Source organism: Bombina bombina, chromosome 1, assembly GCF_027579735.1.
Source record: "Bombina bombina isolate aBomBom1 chromosome 1, aBomBom1.pri, whole genome shotgun sequence".
Classification (NCBI taxonomy): domain Eukaryota; kingdom Metazoa; phylum Chordata; class Amphibia; order Anura; family Bombinatoridae; genus Bombina; species Bombina bombina.
The window spans coordinates 590,705,778-590,723,546 of record NC_069499.1 but is presented as its reverse complement, the minus strand read 5'-3'; the positions used below and the strand labels follow the sequence as shown (position 1 = coordinate 590,723,546).

The 17,769-nt window shown below is 39.8% G+C and overlaps 1 protein-coding gene across 2 annotated transcripts in view; it reads right to left on the bottom strand.

The window, feature by feature from the left end:
* Positions 1 to 1,766: 1,766 nt before the first annotated feature.
* The window catches only part of USP40 (ubiquitin specific peptidase 40), a 133,165-nt gene continuing 117,162 nt past the window's right edge, over positions 1,767 to 17,769 (bottom strand). For both annotated transcript variants that reach the window (XM_053698878.1, XM_053698879.1), the window contains exons 29-32: positions 17,528 to 17,738; positions 12,724 to 12,816; positions 12,480 to 12,574; positions 1,767 to 2,816 (exon numbers count right to left, since the gene is read on the bottom strand). In XM_053698878.1, coding sequence (XP_053554853.1) covers positions 2,717 to 2,816; positions 12,480 to 12,574; positions 12,724 to 12,816; positions 17,528 to 17,738 — 499 coding nt within the window. In that variant the 3' untranslated portion in view covers positions 1,767 to 2,716. The remainder of the gene's footprint in view (positions 2,817 to 12,479; positions 12,575 to 12,723; positions 12,817 to 17,527; positions 17,739 to 17,769) is intronic.

The following is a 17,769-nucleotide window of genomic DNA, read 5'->3' as shown; positions in this document are numbered from 1 at the left end:
AAGAGAGGAATGAGCATCGGTAATTCTAATCGCCCCAGTTGGCCTCAGAGAATCTGGAATGCAGATCTAGTGGAGATGTCAACTCTACCTCCATGGAAGCTTCCCCTGAGGAAGGACCTTCTTTTTCAGGGGTCTTTTCTTCATTCAAATCTCGTTTCTCTGAAGCTGACTGCTTGGAGATTGAACGCCTGATTCTATCTAAGCGAGGTTTTTCAGAGTCAGTGATTGAGACACTGATCCAGGATCGTAAGCCGGTTACTAGAAGGATTTACCATAAGATATGGAAAAAATATCTTTTTTGGTGTGAAGCTAAGGGATATTCTTGGAGTAAGGTTAGAATTCCAAGAATATTATCCTTTCTTCAGGAGGGTCTGGATAAAGGCTTGTCTGTTAGTACCCTGAAGGGTCAAATTTCGGCCTTATCAGTCTTTTTACACAAACGTTTGGCAGATGTGCCAGACGGTCAGTCTTTTTGTCAGGCCTTAGTCAGAATTAGGCCAGTGTTTAAGGTGATTGCTCCTCCTTGGAGCCTTAATCTTGTGCTTAAGGTTTTACAACGGCGTTCGTTTGAGCCGATGCATTCCCTTGACATTAAACTTTTGGCGTGGAAAGTTTTGTTCTTGTTGGCTATTTCTTCTGCTCGGAGAGTATCTGAACTCTCGCTTTACAGTTTGATTCTCCTTATCTCATTTTTCATGCTGATAAGGCTGTTATTCGTACTAAGTTGGGATTCCTTCCCAAGGTTGTATCTACTAAGAATATTAATCAGGAAATTGTTGTTCCTTCCCTTTGTCCAAAGCCTTCTTCAGACAAGGAGTGCTTGCTGCATAATCTGAATGTGGTTCGCACTCTTAAGTTTTACTTGGAAGCAACTAAAGACTTTCAGAAGTCTTCCGCTTTATTTGTTTGTTTTCTGGAAAGTATAGAGGTCAGAGGGCGTCTTCCCCTACTCTAGCTCTTTGGTTGAGGAGTGTGATCCGCATGGCTTATGAGTCCTCTGGGAAACAACCTCCAGAGAGGATTAAGGCTCATTCCACCAGAGCCATAGCCTCTCTTCTTGGGCTTTCAAAAATTAAGCTTCTATGGAGCAGATTTGAAAATCTGCAACTTGGTTGTCTTTGCATACTTTTTCTAAATTTTACAGATTTGATACTTTTGCCTTGGCTGAGGCAGCTTTTGGGAGAAAGGTTCTTCAAACGGTGGTGCCTTCTGTTTAGACATGCTGGTTTTTTATCCCTCCCTATTCATCTGTGAACTCTATTGGTTCCCAACAGTAATTAAGATGAACCCATGGACTCACCATATCTTAAGAAGAAAACTAAATTTATGCTTACCTGATAAATTTATTTCTTCGAGATGTGGTGAGTCCACGGACCCACCCTTTGTTTTTGGGTAATTGTTTTAGGTTTTTGACTAAACCTCAGTCACCTCTGCACCTTGTGTCAATTTCCTTTCTCCATTTACTTTCGGTCGAATGACTGGGGGCTATGGGTAGGAAAGTGATACTTAACAGTTTTTACTGTGGTGTTCTTTGCCTCCTCCTGCTGGGGAAGAGTGGTATTACCTAAAGTAATTAAGATGAACCCGTGGACTCACCACATCTCGAAGAAATACATTTATCAGGTAAGCATAAATTTTGTTTTTGTAATTTTGTTTTGAGATTGCATATTTTTACTGTGTCGATATAATGTTGTGTTTACTTATATACATTTTTCTGAGGTCAATATTATTTGACATTAAAATAATTCCAATAGAAAAAAGCAAACTATACTGCATCAGTAAATTTTAATAATACAATTTTTAAAGATCTAAATGCATGGTTGTCTTTCACGTTAGTAATTGTATGTTTGTTTTCCTTTAAAAAAAATATTTTGCCGTTATATTTAGAGACACATTTTATAAAGCAGAAACACTGCTCTTAATCTACTTAAACTTGATAGTGGCGCTGTTTCTTACAATGACAGCAGATTTTGAAAACAATAATTATAAAAGGCTAGAAAAAAGTTGTGCCCCCCCAGGCAGAGACTTATGTGGTTCTGCACTGTAACATGGTTTGTCAAGTTACACTGAGTGAAAGACTCCCCCCCCCCCCCACAACCAGCAATGACAATAAAGTGTTGTTAATAATGGTTTATAGTACGGGGGGGGGGGAAGGGTGACAGCAGTCTTATCAAAATTCTTACAGATTTCTTTCTAGAGCAGCAATGTAAGAAAGTGACAGACAGTAAAACAATAAAGAAGACATGGTAGATAGAAATAGAAGAAAAGAGGAGAGGGAATATGAGACTAAAAGACAGAGATGGGAAAGGCGAGAACGAGACATAATGGGGAAAAAAAGAGAGCAAGAAATACTAAAGACAAGATGGTGAAGGACAGACAAAAAAAAGGATTAAAATGTAAAGATGAGATAGAAGTTTTGAAGGGGAAGGAAACTCTAAGAATCACAGAAAGACAATGCAAAGATACAGTCACCAACAGACAGAAGGCACCTTCATAAGAAGACAACTGGAAGTTCAACAGTCATAGTTCAGAAGGACACTGGAGGGGGTCAGGAGTCGCCAGCGCTCATTGGTAGAGCAGCCCCTGTTATTGCCTGCAGGGGCATAGAAAGAGTCCTTGCACTTCAGCCATATGCAGACTCCCACAAAACACAAAATCCTCCTTCCCTGAGTTAAAGAGATTAAATGTTCTTTAAGGCATAGTGGTGAGACCTGTGCTATCTGAAGACTCCAACTCTGATGGATAGAGGAGTCTCGGGCTTCCGAACCCTTGAACGGGATTTTCCATTACAGAAGACAGGATCACTCTGGAGAGGTCTGTAAAACAAACAAATAGTGATTGCTTCTCCCAGTAAAGTCATGTCACAATGTACAGTGTGATGATAGAGAGGGACAGAAAGTTATACCTACATTAAATTAATTTCTTCATACTCAAAGTGATATCCTATTCGGAAACTGGTGTGTATATAGATTTCTGCCTTCTTGAAGTTAGTATAAACTCCCATGGTATTTATTTCTCTCATATTCTAATAATATTATACTCAGTTACTTGCTGGCTCCTAAGCTGCCCGTGTGATGACATGGAGAAGGGGAAATATCTTGTCTATGACCAAGGACTTTGCAAGAACTTAGTTTCATTGTAATATTGTGGATTCATTAAAACTAGCATGATGAAATTCCAGCTCCAGCAGAGTTAGTCTATTTTTAAAATAGTGTAAATTTCTTTATAAACACTAATAGCCTTAAAGGATTACTTTCTGTTCTAATTTTTAAGTCAAACAACTAACATATTAAAGTTAATAAACATTAATTAAAACCTACTGACCTATATTTTCTCCAAAACGAAGTTTCATAACGTTATAAAAGTTATAATATAAATAATAAATGGTGACCGCACCACCTTACAATCAGATACTTGCTCAGGCACGGGATGGAGTCTGGCCTAAGACTCTAATAATATAAATGTAAAGAATCCCAGCCACAGAGACTTAGAAATTGATTCAACACAAAATGTTTATTTATTATGAAGACAAATTATAGCATCAAAGAGGAATGGAATAGCCTAAAAGATGCAAGCTCACTCATCACCACACAAACCCCAACCACCAACCACATCCATACTCCCATCAAACAATCCTAAACAGAAAAAAATAATGCTCTAAACTAAAAAAGAGCAATAAATACCTACTGGGCGTCCCCAGTAAGTACAGACACGTAACACCTGTCACTCAACCCAACTATATCTGTATCGCTTCAAAAGCAGCAATAATAAAGTAATGTGTCACAAAAGCAGTGTAATCTCCTATGACTATGTAAATGAATCTCATATAACTGCAAACAAAGAAAAAAATGAATAATGTTCATGTTATAGAACACTTGCGTCAAAAAGAACAATCCATGTTGTAAAAAATTGTATCCAAATTAAAAAGTGTGTGATTGACTTATAACAGGAAATCCAAATATGCCTTTAAATATCTTTTCCACTGATGTAGATACAAATGTCCTTTCTGATTGACAGCAAAAATAAATGTCTTGACCAAACTGAGAGATGTTATGTAATATTGCTCAGACTGTATAGAAAATGAATCCTTTGAGAATGGAGACATTTATTTTAATCAGGCTGTATTAAACAAAAAAGTCCTCATGAGAGTTCATTGAATCCATAATAAGACATTACTTGAAGCGTAATGAATGTCACCCTTGTATTATATGGCTCACGGAATAAATCAAAGTGAAATCCTTATAGTAAGTAACTTGCATTATATTTATGTAGCCCACACAAAGAATACTTGGTCATATATCCACAAGCGAGATGTGTCCGTGTAATAAGTACAACCTCACACTCTGCATCACCAGATACTGACTTTAAATTAAGTAAAAACTTAAGGTGCTTATAGTTATTTTATCTGTTGTTTATACATAAATTGTTACTATGGTATCCCATAACTTGGCATCTTTATGCTCTTTAAATACTTTATTCAGTTATGAAACAGGTGATTAAAAATTGTCTGGAAATATATACATTTTAATGATATAGCTTGCCTCGGAGTATCATTTTGTATATCTTAAATGAGATACAATATTAGCCCCTACTTTTTTTCCATCATAGTTTTCAGATGGATACATTTTGTTTTTCAAAAAAAGACATATTGGTGGTTTTGACACACTGTGTTGTTTGTTCAGTTTCAAAAGGGCCGCCTCATAATAATTTCTTTATTTAGTTTTTGCATTATTGTTCACTTTTACTTAATGGTCCTGTCGGACATAGACTAACTTGTACATATGAATGGTATAGCGGTTGGCATACTCTGGCTGCTTTTATATCCAGAATCGTTATGTCATTTTTCTTTTTTCCGTTTTCGAGTTTTCTTCTTTTCTCTTTTTTATTGTATATACTCTTTGTATGAGAGAATGAGAGAATAACCAACACCTGTGCTGACCCGACTACACGGCTATCACGAACCACCGGCTTCACCCACAGGAGCGAGATGGGACATTGGTACTAACAAGTACATTTCCACACTGAAGGGACGAGTCTCACGGTAAAGTCTTAAGACGCTGGCTAAACTGAAGTGTCAGGTAATATCGCGGCTAATGACTGGCCCTGCAATGTTGTGATCTTGCATGTAAAAGTTACCGATGCTACGCTGAATTGGTCTGTCCTGGTACAGATTTGGCACACATGGTTATTAACACACAGCTTTACCGTGAGTGAAGATACATAGAGTGTGAGGTTGTACTTATTACACGGACACATCTCGCTTGTGGATATATGACCAAGTATTCTTTGTGTGGGCTACATAAATATAATGCAAGTTACTTACTATAAGGATTTCACTTTGATTTATTCCGTGAGCCGTATAATACAAGGGTGACATTCAGTACGCTTCAAGTAATGTCTTATTATGGATTCAATGAACTCTCATGAGGACTTTTTTGTTTAATACAGCCTGATTAAAATAAATCTCTCCATTCTCAAAGGATTCATTTTCTATACAGTCTGAGCAATATTACATAACATCTCTCAGTTTGGTCAAGACATTTATTTTTGCTGTCAATCAGAAAGGACATTTGTATCTACATCAGTGGAAAAGATATTTAAAGGCATATTTGGATTTCCTGTTATAAGTCAATCACACACTTTTTCAATTTGGATACAATTTTTTACAACATGGATTGTTCTTTTTGACGCAAGTGTTCTATAACATGAACATTGTTCATTTTTTTCTTTGTTTGCAGTTATATGAGATTCATTTACATAGTCATAGGAGATTACACTGCTTTTGTGACACATTACTTTATTATTGCTGCTTTTGAAGCGATACAGATATAGTTGGGTTGAGTGACAGGTGTTACGTGTCTGTACTTACTGGGGACGCCCAGTAGGTATTTATTGCTCTTTTTTAGTTTAGAGCATTATTTTTTTCTGTTTAGGATTGTTTGATGGGAGTATGGATGTGGTTGGTGGTTGGGGTTTGTGTGGTGATGAGTGAGCTTGCATCTTTTAGGCTATTCCATTCCTCTTTGATGCTATAATTTGTCTTCATAATAAATAAACATTTTGTGTTGAATCAATTTCTAAGTCTCTGTGGCTGGGATTCTTTACATTTATGTTATAAAAGTTATATATTTTATTCCCCGATGATGTCACGTTATCCTGCCCACTATTTTCAGCACTGCGTGTTCAAAATACTTAAACCAATGAAAACAGAATTTATGCTTACCTGATAAATTACTTTCTCCAACGGTGTGTCCGGTCCACGGCGTCATCCTTACTTGTGGGATATTCTCTTCCCCAACAGGAAATGGCAAAGAGTCCCAGCAAAGCTGGCCATATAGTCCCTCCTAGGCTCCGCCCACCCCAGTCATTCGACCGACGGACAGGAGGAAATATATATAGGAGAAACCATATGGTACCGTGGTGACTGTAGTTAGAGAAAATAATTCATCAGACCTGATTAAAAAACCAGGGCGGGCCGTGGACCGGACACACCGTTGGAGAAAGTAATTTATCAGGTAAGCATAAATTCTGTTTTCTCCAACATTGGTGTGTCCGGTCCACGGCGTCATCCTTACTTGTGGGAACCAATACCAAAGCTTTAGGACACGGATGAAGGGAGGGAGCAAATCAGGTTACCTAAACGGAAGGCACCACAGCTTGCAAAACCTTTCTCCCAAAAATAGCCTCCGAAGAAGCAAAAGTATCAAATTTGTAAAATTTGGCAAAAGTGTGCAGTGAAGACCAAGTCGCTGCCTTACATATCTGGTCAACAGAAGCCTCGTTCTTGAAGGCCCATGTGGAAGCCACAGCCCTAGTGGAGTGAGCTGTGATTCTTTCAGGAGGCTGCCGTCCGGCAGTCTCATAAGCCAATCGGATAATGCTTTTAAGCCAAAAGGAAAGAGAGGTAGCAGTCGCTTTTTGACCTCTCCTTTTACCAGAATAAACAACAAACAAGGAAGATGTTTGTCTGAAATCTTTAGTAGCCTCTAAATAGAACTTTAGAGCATGGACAACGTCCAAATTGTGTAACAAACGTTCCTTCTTTGAAACTGGATTCGGACACAAAGAAGGTACAACTATCTCCTGGTTAATAATTTTGTTAGAAACAACTTTCGGAAGAAAACCAGGCTTAGTACGCAAAACCACCTTATCTGCATGGAACACCAGATAGGGCGGAGAACACTGCAGAGCAGATAACTCTGAAACTCTTCTAGCAGAAGAAATAGCAACCAAAAACAAAACTTTCCAAGATAGTAACTTAATATCTATGGAATGTAAAGGCTCAAACGGAACCCCTTGAAGAACTGAAAGAACTAGATTTAGACTCCAGGGAGGAGTCAAAGGTCTGTAAACAGGCTTGATCCTAACCAGAGCCTGAACAAATGCTTGAACATCTGGCACGGCTGCCAGTCTTCTGTGAAGTAGAACAGATAAAGCAGAGATCTGTCCCTTTAGAGAACTTGCAGATAATCCTTTCTCCAAACCTTCTTGTAGAAAGGATAGAATCTTAGGAATTTTTATCTTGTTCCATGGGAATCCTTTGGATTCACACCAACAGATATATTTTTTCCATATTTTATGGTAAATTTTTCTAGTTACAGGCTTTCTAGCCTGAATCAGAGTATCTATTACAGAATCTGAAAACCCACGCTTTGATAAAATCAAGCGTTCAATCTCCAAGCCGTCAGTTGGAGGGAAACCAGATTCGGATGTTCGAATGGACCCTGAACAAGAAGGTCCTGTCTCAAAGGTAGCTTCCATGGTGGAGCCGATGACATATTCACCAGGTCTGCATACCAAGTCCTGCGTGGCCACGCAGGAGCTATCAAGATCACCGAGGCCCTCTCCTGATTGATCCTGGCTACCAGCCTGGGAATGAGAGGAAACGGTGGGAATACATAAGCTAGGTTGAAGGTCCAAGGTGCTACTAGTGCATCTACTAGAGTCGCCTTGGGATCCCTGGATCTGGACCCGTAGCAAGGAACCTTGAAGTTCTGACGAGACGCCATCAGATCCATGTCTGGAATGCCCCATAATTGAGTTATTTGGGCAAAGATTTCCGGATGGAGTTCCCACTCCCCCGGATGGAATGTCTGACGACTCAGAAAATCCGCTTCCCAATTTTCCACTCCTGGGATGTGGATCGCAGACAAGTGGCAGGAGTGATCCTCCGCCCATTGAATTATTTTGGTCACTTCTTTCATCGCCAGGGAACTCCTTGTCCCCCCCTGATGATTGATATATGCAACGGTCGTCATGTTGTCTGATTGAAACCTTATGAATTTGGCCTTTGCTAGTTGAGGCCAAGCTCTGAGAGCATTGAATATCGCTCTCAGTTCCAGAATGTTTATCGGGAGAAGAGACTCTTCCCGAGACCATAGACCCTGAGCTTTCAGGGATTCCCAGACCGCGCCCCAGCCCACTAGACTGGCGTCGGTCGTGACAATGACCCACTCTGGTCTGCGGAAGCTCATTCCCTGGGACAGATTGTCCAGGGTCAGCCACCAACGGAGTGAATCTCTGGTCTTTTGATCTACTTGAATCATCGGAGACAAGTCTGTATAATCCCCATTCCACTGTCTGAGCATGCACAGTTGTAATGGTCGTAATTCGTACAAAAGGAACTATGTCCATTGTTGCAACCATCAATCCTATTACTTCCATGCACTGCGCTATGGAAGGACGAGGAACAGAATGAAGTACTTGACAAGAGCTTAGAAGTTTTGATTTTCTGACCTCTGTCAGAAAAATCCTCATTTCTAAGGAATCTATTATTGTTCCCAAGAAGGGAACTCTTGTTGACTGGGACAGAGAACTTTTTTCTTTGTTCACCTTCCATCCGTGAGATCTGAGAAAGGCTAGGACGATGTCCGTATGAGCCTTTGCTTTTGACAGGGACGACGCTTGAATTAGGATGTCGTCCAAGTAAGGTACTACTGCAATGCCCCTTGGTCTTAGAACCGCTAGAAGGGACCCTAGTACCTTTGTGAAAATCCTTGGAGCAGTGGCTAATCCGAATGGAAGTGCCACAAACTGGTAATGCTTGTCCAGAAAAGCGAACCTTAGGAACTGATGATGTTCCTTGTGGATAGGAATATGTAGGTACGCATCCTTTAAATCCACGGTAGTCATAAATTGACTTTCCTGGATGGTGGGTAGGATCGTTCGAATAGTTTCCATTTTGAACGATGGTACCCTGAGAAATTTGTTTAGGATCTTCAAATCCAAAATTGGTCTGAATGTTCCCTCTTTTTTGGGAACTACGAACAGATTGGAATAAAATCCCATTCTTTGTTCTCTTATTGGAACTGGATGTATCACTCCCATCTTTAACAGGTCTTCTACACAATGTAAGAATGCCTGTCTCTTTATTTGGTTTGAGGATAAGTGAGACCTGTGGAACCTTCCCCTTGGGGGTAGTTCCTTGAATTCCAGGAGATAACCTTGAGAAACTATTTCTAGCGCCCAAGGATCCTGAACATCTCTTGCCCAAGCCTGAGCAAAGAGAGAGAGTCTGCCCCCCACTAGATCCGGTCCCGGATCGGGGGCTATCCCTTCATGCTGTTTTGGTAGCAGTGGTAGGCTTCTTGGCCTGCTTACCCTTGTTCCAGCCTTGCATTGGTTTCCAGGCTGGTTTGGGTTGTGAAGTATTACCCTCTTGCTTAGAGGATGCAGAATTAGAGGCTGGTCCGTTTCTGCGAAAGGGACGAAAATTAGGCTTATTTTTAGCCTTAAAAGACCTATCCTGTGGGAGGGCGTGGCCCTTTCCCCCAGTGATGTCGGAAATAATCTCTTTCAAATCTGGTCCAAATAATGTTTTACCTTTGAAAGGGATGTTAAGCAATTTTGTCTTGGAAGACACATCCGCTGACCAAGACTTTAGCCAAAGCGCTCTGCGCGCCACAATAGCAAACCCTGAATTTTTCGCCGCTAATCTAGCTAATTGCAAAGCGGCATCTAAAACAAAAGAGTTAGCCAATTTAAGTGCGTGAACTCTGTCCATAACCTCCTCATATGAAGATTCTCTACTGAGCGACTTTTCTAGTTCCTCGAACCAGAAACACGCTGCCGTAGTGACAGGAACAATGCACGAAATTGGTTGTAGAAGGTAACCTTGCTGTACAAAAATCTTTTTAAGCAAACCCTCTAATTTTTTATCCATAGGATCTTTGAAAGCACAACTATCTTCGATAGGAATAGTAGTGCGTTTGTTTAGAGTAGAAACCGCCCCCTCGACCTTGGGGACTGTCTGCCATAAGTCCTTTCTGGGGTCGACTATAGGAAATAATTTCTTAAATATAGGGGGGGGAACAAAAGGTATGCCGGGTTTTTCCCACTCTTTATTTACTATGTCCGCCACCCGCTTGGGTATAAGAAAAGCGTCGGGGGGCACCGGAACCTCTAGGAACTTGTCCATCTTACATAATTTCTCTGGAATGACCAAATTGTCACAATCATCCAGAGTAGATAACACCTCTTTAACCAGTACGCGGAGATGTTCTAATTTAAATTTAAATGTCACAACATCAGGTTCAGCTTGATGAGAAATTTTTCCTGAATCTGAGATTTCTCCATCAGACAAAACCTCCCTCATGGCCCCTTGAGATTGGTGTGAGGGTATGTCAGAACAGTTATCATCAGCGCCCTCTTGCTCTTCAGTGTTTAAAACAGAGCAATCGCGCTTTCTCTGATAAGTAGGCATTTTGGATAAAAGATTTGCTATGGAGTTATCCATTACAGCCGTTAATTGTTGCATGGTAATAAGTATTGGCGCACTAGATGTACTAGGGGCCTCCTGTATGGGCAAAACTGGTGTAGACACAGTAGGGGATGATGCAGTATCATGTTTACTCCCCTCATTTGAGGAATCATCTTGGGCAATATCATTATCTGTGGCATTACTGTCCTTACTTTGTTTGGACGCTATGGCACACTTATCACATAAATTTAAATGGGGAGACACATTGGCTTTCATACATATAGAACATAGCTTATCTGAAGGTACAGACATGTTAAACAGGCTTAAACTTGTCAACAAAGCACAAAAAACGTTTTAAAATAAAACCGTTACTGTCTCTTTAAATTTTCAAACAGAAAACACTTTATTACTGAATATGTGAAAAAGTATGAAGGAATTGTTCAAAAATTTCACCACAGTGTCTTAAAGCATTAAAAGTATTGCACACCAAATTTCAGAGCTTTAACCCTTAAAATAACGGAACCGGAGCAGTTTTTAAATTTGACCCCTATACAGTCCCAGCTATATGCTTTGCTGAGACCCAACCAAGCCCAGAGGGGAATACGATACCAAATGACGCCTTCTAGAAGCTTTTTTAGTGATTCTTAGATCCTCACACATGCATCTGCATGCCTTGCTCTCCAAAAACAACTGCGCAGTAATGGCGCGAAAATGAGGCTCAGTCTATAACTAGAAAGGCCCCCAGACTAAAAAAGGTGTCCAACACAGTGCCTGCCGTTTTTTAAACGTTCCCCAAGATTATAATGCCAATTGTTAGCTAGAATCTGCATAATATGCCCCAATAAAGCAATCGTTTTAGCCCATAAAAATGTCTACCAGTTTTTTAGCCCTTTTTTAAGCCCTTTATTCTTTTATGTTTGACTAAGAAAATGGCTTACCGGTCCCCATGAGGGGAAATGACAGCCTTCCAGCATTACATGGTCTTGTTAGAAATATGGCTAGTCATACCTTAAGCAGAAAAGTCTGCTAACTGTTTCCCCCAACTGAAGTTACTTCATCTCAACAGTCCTATGTGGAAACAGCAATCGATTTTAGTTACTGTCTGCTAAAATCATCTTCCTCTTACAAACAGAAATCTTCATCCTTTTCTGTTTCAGAGTAAATAGTACATACCAGCACTATTTTAAAATAACAAACACTTGATAGAAGAATAAAAACTACATTTAAACACCAAAAAACTCAACCATCTCCGTGGAGATGTTGCCTGTGCAACGGCAAAGAGAATGACTGGGGTGGGCGGAGCCTAGGAGGGACTATATCGCCAGCTTTGCTGGGACTCTTTGCCATTTCCTGTTGGGGAAGAGAATATCCCACAAGTAAGGATGACGCCGTGGACCGGACACACCAATGTTGGAGAAATTGTGTTTAAAGCGCCATTTTGAAACCTAGGTATTGTAAACGGATTGGTACAGAGCAAAGGATACCCACGGAGTGGGTTTGGAAAACAATTAAATTTGCAGACAAGATTTCTGATATACGGTAGAGATATGTTAATGAAATGCTATTGATAAAAAGCGTATTTGGGGTAGTTAGTTAGTAACGGGCATAGAAAATATTTACTTACAGTGGCCCTTTAAACATCACCATACTAACCCAAATGCCCAGAGACACTCTGGATGTTTTCAATTATTTTTTTGTTTTAATTGATAGACTACACTTTGTGTCTATATAGTAACAGTCCTAAAATTGGTATTAAAAAGTCTGTGCTGACAATTCATACCTCGTTCCTTCCTCAGATCTGCACTGTTGCAGCTTTTCTCTCATGATTAGATCTGTCTCAGAACTGAAATCTGTTGTGTTGTCCAGCAAAAGATTCTGTGTGGGTGAAAAGACATTTATTATTCAACACTCCATTGCCAGATGAGGTAAAACAACCACAATCATCTTAACCCAACGGTGATCCTATTTAAGGAATGTGGACCCCTATAAATCCCACTCCCCCATCAAACAGTCCTATTTCTCACCTTCACCCCGATGATGTCACCATCCTTCAGGTGATAGGGTGCCCCCTTCAGACTGTCATTTTTTTTCTTTCTTTTTTTGGAGACCTGCTGGGTCTGAGAGATGAGAAATTATTCAGTATGGACATTTAGACAATGATTTCAGCAATTATAAGATTAAATAAGAAATACAAAGAAATATAGAAACACAAAGATAAGGAAAGCTGGTACACTAAAGCCATAGGGAAGATGGGTTATAGGAAAGGAGCACTCAAAATAGTGCTAATAACTTACGGAGATTTATAGATACAAATATAAAAAAAAAATTATGTAATATGTGAAAAATATTCTATAACACCTTATAGGATTTTGTACGAAATAAAAATATTTATTGTCTTAATTGGAATAAAAAAAATTCTTTAAAAACATATACAAATTTAGTGGTAAACCTGCGAAGAGTGCTTCAGGTCATTGATCATTATTGGTCCCTGGGTGGGGAGAGGAGCGCACAGGACACATCGGAGGCCTTCCTGCTCTCATTAGATGCGGAGAAGGCCTTCGACAGGGTGGAGTGGTTGCACCTGCTAGACACCATGCAGAGGTTTGGCTTTGTGGGCCCCTTCTTGGAGGCTGTCAGCAAGATATATGTAAATCCGATTGCACGGGTTCTGACCGGTGGGCTCTTCTCGGAAGATTTTCGTTTACAGAGGGGGACCAGGCAAGGGTGCCCCCTCTCGCCACTATTATTCAACCTAGCGTTGGAGCCGCTGGCGTTGAAACTCCGACAAATGTTTCCGGGCATTCTTATAGGGGATGTTCCCCTCCACTTGGCATTATACTCGGATGATATGCTGCTGTTTGTGGATTCCCCGCAAACACACATACCACACATACTTCGCACCATCACGGAGTTCGGCAGCTTCTCCGGTTACAAAATAAACACAGCTAAGTCGGAGATTATGTGGCTACACAGACATCCAAACTCCAGACACAATTATCCTTTCGTGGAGGCAAAGGGAGACCTCACATATTTAGGAATCCATCTCCATAGAGATCCCTCAAAAATTTACAAATTGAACATATCTGACAAGTGTGCTCAGCTTTCCTCTCAGCTGTCGAGTTGGATTAATTTACCCTTGGGGCTGTCGGGTCGTATCAGTCTGGTGAAAATGACTATACTACCAAAATTACTTTATCCGTTACTCATGCTGCCGTTTCTTATGACTAAAGCAGATTTACAGATGCTCACGAGAGCTATATCCCATTTTGTGTGGAAAGGGGGCAAGCCGCCTATAGCGGCTGACAAACTACAGCTCCCATATGCCGCAGGGGGACTGGGTCTCCCCAACCTCAAATTGTACAATTGGGCGGCATTGGCGAGACTGGTGACAGATTGGCAGTTGAACACAGGACATTTCTGTGACGCGAAATTAGAGGAGACAGTAATAGCACCTATTGCGCTAGCTTACTTGCCATACGGAGACAAGACTCTGCCCCCTAAGATTACCAACAGCATGCTGTACAAAGATCCATTGAGAGCATGGCATTTGTTGCATAAGTACCTGAAAATTGACGCCCCCCCCCCGAAATTTATCCCAATAGTGGGCAATCCCTCTTTCCCGGCTGGAAATGACCACGAACCATTTCGTATCTGGAGGGAGCGGGGCTTGAGCACGGTCGGGGACATATTAGATCCTTTATTGCATACAGTGAGGTCTTTTCAGGAGCTAAAGAATAGATTTCAAATTTCAAACAGACACTTTTACGCCTACTTACAATTAAGACACTATGTCTCTACCCTACAGACTTCCAACACAAATTTCTGGGGGGGGGGGGGTCACCTTTCAAGATATCCCAGATGATGTTTCGGATGGGTGTATTCTCACTTTCCCAGTTTTACACGCGCCTTTTGAAGCAGAAGGAAGCCCCACTCCTTTCCAGCATATTGTCAAGGCATAGTGATATCTGTCCAATAGATCTTACAGAACAGGACATAAAAGACAGCTTAGAACACACAAGACAGGCCACTCTGGCGGTATATTATAGAGAGGCACAAGTGAGACTGTTACACACCGACTACATTAGGCCACATAGATTATCAAAATGGAACAGACAACTTCCTGACATATGTGTTAAGTGCAGAGCCGCAGCCCCGTCACTTCAACATTATTTTTATGCATGCCCAATGATTAGGAGATTTTGGGGACAATGCCAGTATTGGCTGAGGATTATATTGGGCTTGGAGATTACGCTCACAGAGGCAGCAATTTTTGTGTTTAAATGGGACGATACGCAAAAACAATTTCATAGATTACTCACACTATGCATGCTACTCGCAAGACACTGTATTCTTAAGAGGTGGATCAATAGACAGGCTCCAACAATAGCTCAGTTCAGACACACACTACTTAGGCAACTTTTTGTGGAGCAATACGATGCAAGACTTGATACCACGCATAGATTGCGTCCTTTCTTGAGAAAATGGAAACCATTCATAGATAAATTGGATCCACCCATACAGAAGCAAATCTTAAAGCCCTTTGCCCATTTGGAGATTATGCTCCAGCTAGGTATGAATGCTGAATGGCAAAACATCATGGACATGACAAATGATCAAAATCCCGAACACAGTCAGGTGGAGTTGATGTTATTTTAGCGGAAAGTAACAACCCTTGGTAAAAGGAAAACATTTTCTTTTCCCTTTCTTTTTTTTTTTTTTTCCCTTTCTTCTCCCTTCCCCTCTCCACCCATTCAGGCTATCCCCCTCCTCTTTTCCTAATTTCCTGCTCCACCTTCCCTATTTCACCACCCTGCCAACCCTTAGATATATACAGCTACGCATGGAAGCGTAGGAATTACTGAAATGTTTGTTCTACTATTGCCTTGTCTCTCCTGTTTTATAGTTATGTTGTTTAAATGTTTGTGTTTATGAAAAACAAAAGACTTGCAAGGAAGCGGAATCTATAAGAATCTATGGACATTACAGATTCTATTTGAACATATTGACTCTTCACATATCTGCTGACTTAAATACTGTGGATATACATATCATAGAATGCCAATGTGCCATGAGCATACCAGAGAATGGATGATTATATTTTTTGTCAGTCATTTTCTTGTCGCACTATGTATTGTCATTAAGATTTTGTTTCTTGCACTAAAAAGAGAATTAAAAAAAAAACAAAAAAAACATATACAAATTTAAGAATGTTATTTTCTTAAAAGTATTGTACAAAGCCGCAAAATATTGCAGCTATAATATTAATATGTAAAGTGATGAAGACACTAATGGTTACTATGTAGAGTGATGATAGGTTGGCCAACCTCATAAGCTTAATACTATTAAGTTGTTCTTATATTGATACCTTGCGCATAAGTGACAATAGTTTCGATATTATACACATTTCAACAGTACAATTTTACAATAAAATACTCTATCATCACTCTACATAGTAACCATTAGTGTCTTCATCACTTTACATATTACTTTTATAGCTGCAATATTTTGCAGCTTTGTACAATACTTTTAAGAAAATAACATTCTTAAACTTGTATATGTTAAGAAAATATTTTTTATTCCTATTAAGACAATAAATATTTTTATTTCGTACAAAATCCTATAAGGTGTTATAGAATATTTTCACATTTTTTTTTATTTATATTTTTTTATAGTTATATCTATAAATCTCCATAAGGTTTTAGCACTATTTTGAGTGCTCCTTTCATATAACCTATCCTCCCTAAAATCCCCTATAGGAAGCATAGAGGTAGCTTCCATTAGTGCAAGGAGCATATACCTACCAGAGCAGATACTATATTTCCTTTGCTAATTACACTATAGCCATAACACAACCATAATATCATGTGAATCTTAACTATTACATAAGGACAGCAGATAAGAGCCATAGGCCCAGCAAGTCTGTCCGATATTTCCTAACAGTATAAACTTATCTAGTTCGTAGGATAGCCTTATGCTTGTCCCAGGCATTCTTAAAGTCCCCCACAGTGTTTGTCATTACTACCTCTTGTGGAAGTTTATTACATGAATCAATTGCCCTTTCTGTAAAGAAGTGCTTCTGCAAATTAATCCTGAATATACTACCCTTCAGCTTGAGATCATGACCCCTTGTTATTGAATTTTCCTTTTTATGTAAAATACTCACTGGCTCATTTTTACTAAGCCCTTTAACATACTTGAAAGTTGCTATTAAATCTCCTCTTTCCTTTCTCTCCTCTAAGCTATACATATTAAGGTCATTGGGCCTTTCCTGGTAAGTCTTATTTTTTAGACCATGTACCATTTTGGTAGCCCTCCTTTGCACAGATTTAAGTTTGTTAATATCCTGAAGATATGGCATCCAGAACTGCACACAATACTCAAGATGAGGCCTAACTAATTATCTGTAAAGTGACATAAGAACCTTACTATTTCTGCTGCAAATACCTTTACAAATACATCCAAGCATTCTGCTGGCCTTACTCGCTGCAGTACTAAATTGTTCCTCATTTGTAACTTTCAAGCATTAGATCAAAATGATTCTTATGTTTTTTAAACTTGCACATGCAAGCACTTAATTGCAAATTTTGGAGGTCCTCCAACAGATTACAAAAAATAAATAACCAGCCAGATCTTTTTTATACTGATGCTTTATCTACTGCCTGATCTTTTTATGACCTCCTCAACTAAAACACAAATCTGCAAATCTCTATCTATCTATCTATCTATCTATCTATCTATCTATCTATCTATCTATCTATCTATCTATCTATCTATCTATCTATCTATCCACCTGTTTGCACCCCTTACATTTGCAGGAGTAAGCCTTACCCAGCTAGATATGAGAAGCCACTCATGTTTGTCAGACAGGTATTTTGCTATTTCCACTTTATCTGCAGGTAATGAACAGTGGGCTGCAATAATCTGACGCAGTGCAGAGCCTGTGCAGCCACGTGAAAAATCCCACACGACATCCATGGCTGGAAAGTAACACCGTTCTCCTGGTACAGACAGCTGGACTCTGAGGAGCAGATCCTGGGGACTAAGTAAATATATAACCAAATATTACACCT